We start from the raw sequence: 12,058 nt of genomic DNA on the forward strand, positions 1-12,058 counted from the left end.
GGTGCAGTGCAGTAACAGAAGAATAAGGGAGGTGTCCAAGGGCCAATAAAGAGTATTAGATAAGGCCATGGCAGGTCTGTGGATTACAGTAATCCTGTCCACTAGCGTTGGGTATCACACACACATCGCATTCCAGCGCAGGTGAAGAGGAAGATGGAGGTCACCGCTCGTTGTGCTGCTGTGCTCTTGCTCCTGCTCCTGTCTCAGGGTAAGTCACTGAGGGATTTTATCAAATCATAACGCACTGTGTCCGCCTTAAAACTCTGGAGGATGCTCACCGCTATGTCTCGTTTATTGTGTCTTTTTGTAACCACACTGATCAAAGTACAGTAACAGACATGTTGCAGCAATAAAATCAGGAATTTAACATTTTGCTTTAAGGAGAATTGTTGATAGTGGCTTTTCATTGTTTGTGAAAGTCCAAAAAGGTTTTTTTCTTTACTATCATATGCTTTTTTTCTCCCAATTAAGGTTTCCTCTGGTCACATGCACACAAATCATTAGAGATATTTGTTGTTTGTTTGTGTCAATCGCATGAAAATACCTGCAAACAATTAATGAATTAATTGGTCATTAATTTGCTGTGTCAGTTTATTTCCCCCCTTTAGTTTCCTCTGTAAAACTTGGCTTTAGCTTCCCCGTTTATTTTCACCATCTGCTTCTACATTTCATGCATCTGTTGATGTGGTACAGCCCTGGTCAATGTTCACTCCCAGGAGGTAAGGTTTTGGCAAACTGGCTAAAAGAAGAAGTTTGAAATGTGAGTCGAAGTCTGGATTAACTCCTCGCTGTGTGTGTCCTTCAGGAGGAGGAGGCCGTCCCGGAGGAGGAGGCCGTCCAGGAGGAGGAGCTGCAGGAGGAGGACCAGCAGGTGATGGAGACGTGGACGAGGAACGTCAAAGCCTGCACCTGTGACTGTGAATCTGCTGATTCACCGACCCGCGTCCCCGCCGCCGTCCCACCCCAGCTGCCGCCGCCGCCGCCTCCTCGGGGTCACTCACAGAACTGCATGCCAGGTGAGGACTCCACCTGGGTCACATGACCTGGATGGACATGTAGTCCCCCTGTCTGTTCTCATGTTTAAGAATCTTGGATGTCTGTTATTTATCAGGCTGGTAAGTTTGGACAACAGTGATAAATGGGGTGCACAGGATGTGAAGGACGTTGGCACCACACGTGAAGATTAATGATGGTCGGCATTGTGTCCTGTGGATTTTCGTAAGTGTCCTTAGCTCCAGCTGGTGTGATGGATCACACAGCTGATGGTAACTGGCTGCGTCCTCATATGCACTCAGTCTAATCCTGGCCCGCTCTCTGCATCCCTGCAGTGATGCCTTCTCCTTCTGCGGTCTCGACATCTCACATCAGCCACATCCTTACTTTAGGCTAACGGGGCTCTGGTCTGCCTCGGAGATGAGGTCGCTTTGGGTTGAAGAAAAGAACAACTGTGAGGAAGAGGCCTGGAACGGCAAATGCTGTTAGATAATCTCATTACCTGTGCAGGAATGTAATGAGCAGATTAGGGAGCCCAAAATAGGGCGTGCCCTTCACCTAATAGTGTGATACTGGGCAAAGCAGCACACATCAGATGATGCCCTGATCGTCTTCCTTCACCTCATCACGCAAGCCGGAGGAGGATCAGGTCTTAGTCTGAGGCTATGAGCAGGGTGGCTGGTCACAATACTTTATCAGAGAATAAAATCATGGTGACATCCAGCTGTTACTCGGATATTAAACTGTATATTGTTGTGCTTTTGAGGCTGTACGACCTGAATTTCTTTTGTATTTGGACCCAAAATCTGTTCAGACTTTTTAATGAATTAGATGTGCAGCTGATGTAACTGGATCATAGCTGCTGCATCCTGGAGAGTCTGTGACAAAGTGGAGATAATTCAGCCATTAAAAGTAAACCATTAACGCCACAGCGTGTCTGTCCTCCACAGAGTGCCCCTACCACAGGGCCCTGGGCTTTGAATCTGGCGCTGTGACATCGGACCAGATCAACTGCTCCAATGAGGACCAGCACACCGGCTGGTACTCCTCCTGGCTCCCCAGCAAGGCTCGCCTCAACAATCAAGGCTTTGGGTCCGTCACGACAACCGATTTTCTTCTTCTTATTGTTACTGTGAATTTACCACAACAACAGCGTTCATGTTCACTTTTCTCTTCCTCAGGTGTGCGTGGCTCTCCAAGTTTAACGACCAGCATCAGTGGATCCAGATTGACCTGATGGAGGTGGGGGTGGTGTCTGGGATCCTCACCCAGGGCCGCTGCGATGCTGATGAGTGGATTACTAAGTACAGCATCCAGTATCGCACTGTGGAAAACCTCAACTGGATCTATTACAAAGACCAGACGGGAAACAACAGGGTGAGTATGTGGAAATTAGGAGTTCACGTCCACTGATGCAGTTTGAATCTTTCAGAGGTTGCTCATGTTGCATATTTGTGTCCGTCATTGATGCTGCTACAGGGTAAGATTTCCTAAAACGACCTTGAGGGTGTTGTTTGCTGACTGTGCTGCACATCACATGCACTCCCACTTCACGCTGACCTTCTACTGAACCTGCGTTCAGGGTCAGTTTCCCACATCCTCCCTGAAATTCCTTGAAACATCTTATCAAGTAAACAGACTTGTTTCACCACTGTAGGAGCTCACACACACACACACACACACACACACACGGATCATCTGACCAAGCCACTTTATTAAGGGACTACAGCGATGGACAACCTCTCAAACAATAGCTGCTTTTGTCCAGGAGATGGAGGTCAAGGTCACAACCTGCCGCACACCAAAGCCCACAATTACTGCTGCTTTTCAGTGGACTTCTGCCTTCATGAGAGTTAGTGCAACTTATAAAAAGTTATATTTCTCGCTGTTGGCATTTAATATTGAGTTAAATCTACTTCAGTACTGAAATGTAATGCCCAATGAATTGTTTTTCTCGGTCAAAAAGGATAAATTGTATCCATCAGTCATTTCAGCACAACTTACGGCTGTTATTGACCTTCTAGATCTTTTCTAATTTTCCTCTTTGCAGCACTATTTTAGACTTATCTTCTTCTGTTCTAGATGCTTACTTTGTTCACGCTGACTCTACGGGCCCAGCGTGTTTATAAAAATGAAATCAACTGATAAAAATGCCATGCAAGTGTCCTGGAATGCCACTTATAGTAACTAACTTACTGCATTTTGCCAATTTTAGCATGGCTTTTCTGGTAAGGGCACTAGAGCTGATATTGTTTGTCAGTTCAGTGGACACAAAATTGATCAGCAACCATTTTGATAAGCAATTAGTTGTGATTTTTCAAGCACCAACTCCAGATACTTTCTAGTTCCAGCCAGTTTGTTGTCTTTCTTGTCTGTCTGTTTATCATTGTAGATTAATTAATGGAGAGGAAATAATAGTTTAAGATCCAGTCAGTCTAATAAGAACATTATACGTCAGGCATGATGATTCTTTTTTAAATCGTGAACTACACAGTGAACTCATCTCTGCAACATTGAGGAGCAAACCTCAGTGTGACTGAGTAAAGGGATCCCCATGAAGAATCGTGATGATAGAGTGTTTATCTAGTGCATCTCTACATGTAGTTTACTTTCTACTCTGCAGGTCTTCTATGGGAACTCTGACCGCTCCTCAGCGGTACAGAACCTGCTGCGCCCGCCCATCGTAGCTCGCTACATCCGGCTGCTGCCGCTGGGCTGGCACACCCGCATCGCCATGAGGATGGAGCTGCTCATGTGCATGAACAAGTGTACCTGAAGCATCCTCAGCCTGCTTTTTCCTCACTGTCCATCCTTCCCCTGCCAACCTGCCGCTTGCCAAAAGGGGGACACTGGTCCAGACCCTAAAGATCCATCCTGTAACTCTGTTAAGACGTCATCTGTGTAACAAGTCTGTCTTTCTTTGGTGAGGCTCAAAGCAAACTAAGTCTGGGCAGGTGGACATGTTTGGAGTCCTCTGATGCACCATTTATCTGTATAAATGAATTGCTTTCACGTGTAAATACAAAATTGGACACTTTCCTCAATGCATACAGGGGATTCCACTTTAAAATGCAAATTGGAGGCCTGCTGATTGTAATTCATAAACTGTCTTTGAATCAAACACTATAATAAAAAAGATTGTACCAGTTAAAAGTCAAATCAAATGAGTTTGTTTTATTTGAGATTTACTGTTACATATGTAAACATGAATATTCTAAAATTGTTAAGCATTCATTTGTGGGTTTATATTCTCATTTAAATGCTCTGTTGGAAAAAAAAAGCAGATAAACACTGACTATGCTACTAATTTGTGTCTGTAATAAAAGCACAAACTGAAAGTACTTGATTTCATTTGAACAGTTGATAAACATCGTCTGTTATAAATATTACCAAACAAGTAGTCACACATCAGTATTAATATAATACACGGTGCTCCTTCAGCAAAACAATAATCCAAAGAGAGAAATGTATTGTGTCGAGTACAGAGTGTGCACAGTCCTTACAGATGCACAATACACAATACGATACGTCATGTTAGTACTCGGTGTGTTACTGCGGGAGCCTCGGGCCCCTGCGCCTCAGTCTCCACACACTGTGCACACGATGAACATGAAGTGAGGAAGAATTTACAGAGTCAGAGCAATATTGCTGAGCCACAAAGTCTCTCCAAAGTGCAACATTAAAAAAAAGCTTAGGGTTTGTTCCTGCCAAGCTACTTTCATGGCACTTTATCCCAGACAGAAAACAATGTTACAGTACAGAGCTTCTGCCCCCACTGTGGGTCCATTTTAAGATTTCTCAAAAGCTTGGCCCGAGCGGCTCAGTGTGTGCAATCAGTCAAAAACACGCTAGCTCAGTGATTCCCAACCAGGGGCGCATGTAGCCCAGGGGCTACTTCTGTAGCTGCAAGGGAAGAGACACCCAAACACTGTAGAGCTGCTGAACTCATTAGAACAAATAGAAATGAAGACTTAAGAATATGTCCACATATTTCCACAGAGTTAGCTGGCCTAAAAATAATGGACAAATGGTAAAACAAAAAATGAAATGCATCCACAGTAAAAATAGTACTGGGGGTGAAACGGCTGATGGTCATAGATAGATGGTTAATATAGACAGTATAACAGTAATGGACAAGTGGTTTGAGGAAATGCTTAAAACAAACATTTGAAAGTTGAAAAAGCTGAAAGAAATGGACAGATTGTTCAAACAGTTAGCTAAAGTTTTATTGGAAATAGCTAAAAGTAGAAGATAAAACAACTAAAGGCAAAGCATTACTTGTTCATTACATCAGACAGGAAAGGTTGGGAATCACTGCACTTGTACACCCAGAATGGCTTTTGTGTTCCTCTAGCTGCTGTAAAAATTACGTTCTAACGACGATTAGGGACAAAAAAAAAACAAAAAAACTTTGCACTTCATGTTATATAAATCAAATTTTTACAGCAGTTAGACTTTATATAATATTTTGGATGTATTTGTACATTTGTTGAACTGATTAAACCAGTCGGACATTGCTTATGTGAAATCGTCAAGTAAGACGAAAGCGACAAAGAGACTTCTTTGAATCCTGGTGGTGAGGGAAGTTATCAGAGAGGATCGCATCCTTCAATATCGACTTCAGATGTCCTTTTTCATTACCGCATCCTTGACGTTTGCTCAAAGCATCAAGGTTTGACAACTGTATAATTCATCCATAAGGGTGCTTGATAACAATTTTACATAAATGAACATTTCAGGAAATCATTTTATTACATTACTAACAAAAGGATCTGCGTATAGTCAGTATAAGGATCAGTTATTATGTGAGTTCTCTTTGAAATGATGAGGTGTAACCATAGTTTTAATTGTATAACATCTGTTTATAATATATATGAAAGGATGATTTACACATATTGTGCATGGAAAGTCAGTGCCTCAGTGTTAGGTTAGTGCATGGTTACCTCAGTCAGACAACAGTAGATGCAGTGCTTCATTATCTCCTACAGAGGGCGACGTAGGTTAGGATTTCTGTCAGTTTATGGCACCATAGAGTCTAAAATGGCTGCATTACAAAAAGACATAAAAACCTAAATATCCTAAAAAAGAACAAAGAGATTTAAGCTTTATAGATTGTCAGTGCCAACTCAGAAGAAAATGCAGTACAGCTAGATTTTCAAGAACAAGACTGCTTTGAGCTGCAGTTGCACATTTTGAGCGTCTCTGATCTGTATGACAGCACATCCAAAGGCAAGACAGCTTGGACGAAGAGTTTACAATCCTGGGTGAGATGAGCACAATGCAAAGTTACTGACATTACCGACCTCTATTGTAACAACTGATAAAACTTTATTTGTTTAGAATGCCTTAGATAGTCTTAAGGAAATACTACGCAGTAAAATGTACTATATCTCTATATTGAATAGAAACAAAAATACTTACACTTAAAATCTACACTTCATCTATCCATTTATATATATATTTAATTTGTAATATATTTACTTTATAATACAAATTATAATTAGAATTACAGAAGTAATAATATAAAGTCTATCAAACATGGAAGCTTTAAAAAAAAATGAAGACGTAAAAAGGCTTTTGGCCTATTTGCAAGCGGTGTTTAAAACTGAAGGTTTGGTATCTGTGTTTTTTAAATGTGTGTGTGTGTGTGTGTGTGTTTGTGTGTGTTCAGCAGGTGTACTGTTACGCAAGGGACGTGTAGGAGCAACAGAGGGGAAACGGAGGAGTCTGAAGTGGATCTGAGAGCTGTGGGGTGGTGGAGATCACAGAGCCGTCTCCTTCAGGTCGTTGAGGTTTGGCATACGAGACCTGGAGGGGCGTCCGAAGCCGTGCCCGTTCTGGCCTCCCTTGATGCTCATTTGCTCCGGGTAGGGGTTGCCCTCGGGGCGTCCCAGGGCGGACGTGTGCCAGCCAGACTCCAGCTGCCCGGGCAGCGGGTAGGCTGCCTGTCGGCTCTTCAGCTGGGGCGTGCTGACCCCTGAGTGACCCCGGCTGTCTGTGAAACCACCTTGAGCAGAGGCTGGATTAGGCAGCTGCTGGTAGCGCATGTCAGACGCTGCGGTCTGGTTGGAGGACGAGGACGAAAGGTGCAGGAGTTTGCGCAGAGACTTCAGTGGCTGACTCTGAGAGGGACATGATGCAATAACACATAATCGACATATGTACATCAAACATGTGAAAACAACATCGAGAAAATACTTTCATCTTTTCTTTGAGACCCACCGGAGAGTGTGAATCCGACAGTTTCTCAGGTGGCCAGTCCTTCTCCCTGTCTCGGTCTCGCTCTTGGTCCCGGTCTCTGCTCTTGTCACGGGTCCTGTGGCGGCTGCTCTGGTGACCGGAAGACCGGGAGGACTTCTGCATGACCGTGTCCACCCCCTCACTAGGAACCTTTCACACATGGGTGCACACGTCATTAAACCGTCCAAACTAACATCCTCACACTTACGACCAAGGCAGAGCCACAAAATGTAAAGGAAATCAGGAAACCCACACAAGGGGCTGACATTTCTATTCTCAGATCCTTTACATGTGTTCAGTTACCATGGACATCAGTCTGAGGTTATTTTTTCTAAAAATAGTTTGCATTGTTTGGTCTAAAGTGCACAAAAACAAAAACATGACATGCATCTGGTGCCAGAAACCCAAAGCATTCACTGATCTGAGCAAAAGAAGATACAACCCCTCTTGGTTATGTCTGATTCAGTTTTTTTTTTAATACAATCTATCGCATATCTAAAGTATTTTCAAATGATCCACTCTTCATGCAGAAAACACTATTTTCCACCAGCTCTGAGTCTGACTGCCTGATTCCTCCTGGCCAGATTGCGTTTATTTGTGCTCTGTCATCAGCTGTAACCCTCTCTCAGCATCTGAACAGACTGTCACATATAAATAGAAACGAGAGGGGACGAAAGCATCTCAAACACCTGTGTAATGCTGATCCGGCTACTGCCACTGAGATGACAGTCAGTTTAACATGTCAAAATGTGTTTGCTTTCATATTTAGCAACTCTTTTGGTCCCTTCTCCTTCCTGATCTGTGCTCTCAAGCAACGTAAGGCTTAAATACACTAAAGAGAAGTTGATCGTACGCAGTAAAGCTTCACGTGAGTGTAACCAGGCACGCAGACTCCTAAAATCTCATGAGCTTGACTGAAGCCTGAGCGCTCTGGTTCATCCTCAGCACATAACCACAGACATGCTGTTAGGGCTGTGGCTGAAATCAGTGGTGACTGATCAGAATCAAATGGTCCCAACGTAAAAAACTACCAGCCAGATCCACTCATTTCACCGGTGAAGGACTCGTTAACAGCCCTGCGTTTCGTTTTAAACTCACAATTCAGAGAGTAAGACCCACTTTTATCAATTAAACCATCAAATATCAATTACAACATTCAAAACAGGCACTTTATCGCCTAATTTTCAATACTGATTGAGAGTTGTACTGATACTGTACATGCATGGATGGATCTGACTGGTTTATTATGACAGCTCATTATTTTGTGAATGAATTTTTTTCAAATTACCAAAGAAAACCACTGAAAACAAGCATAAATGAAAGATTTCTTGATTGGCGTTGTTAATGCATGCAATCTCAGATGGGTGGCATGGAGTTAGGAGGTGAGTAGGATAGTGTAAAACAGCATGTACCATGGGAGAGGACAGTACAGGGAGGACTCTCACAGAGGAGCTATGCTTTATGTTATTCTTTGGGCTAAATAGAGGGAAAAGACATTTCTTGATGGCAGGAGGCCTTCCATCATCGGGGACTTGCATCTGTAATATAGAGGCACATGACTGGTGGCACAGAGAAACACGGAGCACACAACAACATGAAGAAATGATTTATATCTCCGCTGAGGTGATAATAAGGCCAACACATTAAACATTCGAACAAGCAGAGGAGGAGATACAGTATGTACACAGACATATGTGTGGAACAGTGCATCCAGACATGACTGCCATCCTCACAAGTTCTTCACATGCACGTTACCATTTGAGACTTTTTCTTTTTCTTCTTTATTGCTCTGAAGAAACCCTGCTTCTCCTTTTCTTTGGATGGCTCAGAGGGGTTCAACACTACAGTATCTGGGCCAGTCCTGGAAAGAAAACAAAGGCGAGTGTGCATCACGTGAGAAAAATGGACAATATCTGAGAGCCAGCGGTTTCTGTTCACACCAACATGCTCTGTGACCAGTGTGAAATTTAATCTGCCAGAAAATTGTTTCACAGATCAATGTACAATGACCGAATAACCATTTGTGCTGTTGTCACGGTAGCCTTAGAAAGAGACAACACAAACTATGTCCTGTTGTAATTAGAAGGGATAATTACCAGGGGTCGAATGCTGGCTGACGTTTGGAGTGGTTCGTCAAACTGCTGCCATCCCCGGACAGGCCAGAGCCCCGGCTCTGACCCCTGCTGTCATGGAAGGAGTTGTCTGGCCGGGGAGAAGGGACTGTTCAACAAACACAACAAACACATTCATTTACCTTTTGATACACACAGACTGCTTTTTAAGCCTATGCCAACTATTTGAAAACAATGTAGGCCTATATATGTTTTGGCAGACGATGGACTGCATACATTTAAAAAAATATCCAATATCAATATTAGTGTCAGGCTCAAAAAATAATGAACATACACGATTTGTACGACACTTAAGATTGAGTTGGCATCATGATCTCCACAGTGAGGTGAAAGAAAGACACAGCCAGAGGGATCAGTCTGACTAAACCAACCTCTGTAGAAGCTGCCCACCCTCCTGGGCATTGATTCACTGTAGATGTTGCGGTTCTCTTTGGAGGAGCCCCCATCTTCTGTTTGCTGGTCATGATATAAGCCCACCTGAGTCACAACAGAAGACCTAGTCACATAAAAACTACAGGCCACTTGCTTTGCATGCCTCTCTGTCTGAGCTGATACTTTCATTTACCCGAAAGAAGACAAAAAAAAAAAAGGCGTTTTGATTCACAAGCGGTCATTATAATACAACATCTGTAGAGGCTAAGAATGTAGCCCAGAATCAAACTGAATGTGCTCGGGTGACAAGCTTCACTGTGCTATCATAAGTAGTCACATTAAAGGGAAGCAAAGCACACAGAGAAAATGAAGAGGCATCTGATGCACAGAGACAGAGAAGGAGAGAGAGAGGGAGAGAGAGAGAGAGAGAAGGAGAGAGAGAGAGAGAGAGAGCAGTTCATGACAGCAGTATCCACCCACATCCAGTCTACAGAGAGTGCGGATGTGGGTGGGGAATGGTGGGTGCATGCAGAATGTCGGACCTCGCTTTTTTGCCGCTGTGTGTGAAAAGATGCGGTGTTGTCCCTTGTGGAGTCCCTTATTGGGGGTCTGCTGTGGGTGACCTCAGTGGGTGCCTGTTCGCTCTGTTAATGGAGACATGATGAAGCATGAAGTGAGCTCAGCATTGCAGCACACACATAGAAATACACACACACGCTATATATACTATATGTGTATATACAGTATATATAAATATACAGGTAACATGATAACACTGTATATCTTAACAACAAAGCCACACTCTTGCAGTGTTCGTAGGACGAGGCAGCAGTTATGTTAATCCTGCCATTCCTACAAACCAGGGAAACTGACAAAATCTGGCTGAGAACCTCAGAACAGATCATGATATTTTCAGACGCCACCAGAATAAATCCTGGCCTCATTGTTGTAGAAACTGAGACTGAGGCTGTGTTATCCAATACAACCTGGTGTAGGCATTTGATATGATTAGATCATGTAGGCTTTGGCTTTCCTTGAGGTTGGAGAGGTTTGATGTGGGCTGATGACTGACCCTGCTCATGTCTTCCTCTCTGGAGGAGCCCCCAGAGTGGCGAGGCAGCGTGCGGTGCTGCAGCTGTGGAGACAGGAGCTGGAGGCTGCTGGCTCTAGTGGGCACGCCCTGTCCCACAGCCAGCCCCTCGTCTGCCCCGTGCGTCCTCTGGTGGTCCCTCCGTACATACATGGAGTGGCGGTGCGGCCGCTGCTGGGAGGAGAAGGGGCTGGTGTATCCCTGACCGTAGGACAGAGGGTCGTGTGGGGCAGACAGAGAGTGAGCGTGACTCCTTTCAACGCCACTCTCCCCAGGGTCCAGGGCATCTGGCGACTTGGCCTCCTCTGAGGCCTTGTGACGGGTGGAGGAGCGTCTGTAGGACGAGTCCAGGGTGTTGCTCTCTCTTTCTGCGCGCATGCTCCCTCTGCCAGCTGTGCCAGGACCCAGTCTGTCCACCCGGCGGGCTGCTGGGCTGCTCGGGGCTGTGAGGTCGAGGCAGCTCGAGGGAAAATAGCGAGATGTAGGCTCGTCAGCATAAAGATGCACATCATTTAGGTTCCCCACTGACTTGGCATCGCTAAGCGTGCCATAGCTTTTGGACAAGTTCAGGTAGGCGAACTTGGAGGAGGGTGTGGAACCGTGAGACTCCATGTAGTTGTGTCGACTGTGTTTCTCCCCTGATTGAAGCGTGTTGGTCTTCCCCTCCACAAAAGAATGGCGGTTCTGCTGTGAGCGGAAGTTGGATTTGAGGTACTTGGCTCCGGGGCCGTCAGACACCTTGGACCCCAGGTTCATCTCAAAGTCGCCCTTGCTCTTGGCTTCACCGGGGGTTAGCAGATGAGGCAGGTTGCTGCTGGCCAGGTCCATGTTGCAGGAGGTGGAGTGATTGTATATCTGCGGCTGGTAGTTCTTGGGATGCAGTGTGGGACTGAGGTTGATCGCTGCAGGCATGTTGCCGTTGAGAAAGCCGTCGTTGCTGAGGTGGAGGTCTTCATGCCGGGGCAAGCTTGAACACTCTCTGCTGCTGGAGCGGTGGCTTCCTGAGCTCTTTCCTCCATGGCTCCTGACCAGGAAGTGGAGTGAGAGGATAATATCAACATACTGTAATCAAACATTCAACTTTGTGCAGTAAATTGGAGGCCACTCCAAATTGTTTGATTTAAATCATACGCAAGGGTTGGGGTGACCACATGTGGTGTTCCACAGGGATCAATTTTAGGACCCTATTACATGCAAATGATATTAAACTTGCACTAGATGATCTTTATGC

General features: G+C 44.7%; 2 protein-coding genes across 2 annotated transcripts in view; one reads left to right on the forward strand and one right to left on the reverse strand.

Moving 5' to 3' along the window:
* The first annotated feature begins 857 nt into the window (after positions 1-857).
* On the forward strand, positions 858-4,070 carry LOC139203149 (retinoschisin-like). The gene is made up of 4 exons (XM_070832820.1): positions 858-1,016; positions 1,944-2,085; positions 2,175-2,370; positions 3,617-4,070. The coding sequence occupies exons 1-4, from the start codon at positions 875-877 to the stop codon at positions 3,767-3,769; spliced, it is 633 nt and encodes a 210-aa protein (XP_070688921.1). The 5' UTR covers positions 858-874; the 3' UTR covers positions 3,770-4,070.
* A 2,480-nt stretch (positions 4,071-6,550) lies between these two features.
* The window catches only part of LOC139202323 (cyclin-dependent kinase-like 5), a 38,209-nt gene continuing 32,701 nt past the window's right edge, over positions 6,551-12,058 (reverse strand). The window contains exons 13-20 of the mRNA XM_070831761.1: positions 10,810-11,851; positions 10,280-10,381; positions 9,737-9,842; positions 9,330-9,453; positions 8,989-9,094; positions 8,646-8,771; positions 7,216-7,383; positions 6,551-7,115 (exon numbers count right to left, since the gene is read on the reverse strand). Coding sequence (XP_070687862.1) covers positions 6,756-7,115; positions 7,216-7,383; positions 8,646-8,771; positions 8,989-9,094; positions 9,330-9,453; positions 9,737-9,842; positions 10,280-10,381; positions 10,810-11,851 — 2,134 coding nt within the window. The 3' untranslated portion in view covers positions 6,551-6,755. The remainder of the gene's footprint in view (positions 7,116-7,215; positions 7,384-8,645; positions 8,772-8,988; positions 9,095-9,329; positions 9,454-9,736; positions 9,843-10,279; positions 10,382-10,809; positions 11,852-12,058) is intronic.

The sequence above is a fragment of the Pempheris klunzingeri genome, chromosome 6 (genome assembly GCF_042242105.1).
Source record: "Pempheris klunzingeri isolate RE-2024b chromosome 6, fPemKlu1.hap1, whole genome shotgun sequence".
Classification (NCBI taxonomy): Eukaryota; Metazoa; Chordata; class Actinopteri; order Acropomatiformes; family Pempheridae; genus Pempheris; species Pempheris klunzingeri.

Coding starts and splice junctions, on each gene's coding strand:
- LOC139203149 (XM_070832820.1), top strand. CDS start 875: ATGGAGACGTGGACGAGGAACGTCAAAGCCTGCACCTGTGACTGTGAA. Junction 1,017..1,943: donor CTCACAGAACTGCATGCCAG/GTGAGGACTCCA, acceptor TGTCCTCCACAG/AGTGCCCCTACCACAGGGCC. Junction 2,371..3,616: donor ACCAGACGGGAAACAACAGG/GTGAGTATGTGG, acceptor TCTACTCTGCAG/GTCTTCTATGGGAACTCTGA.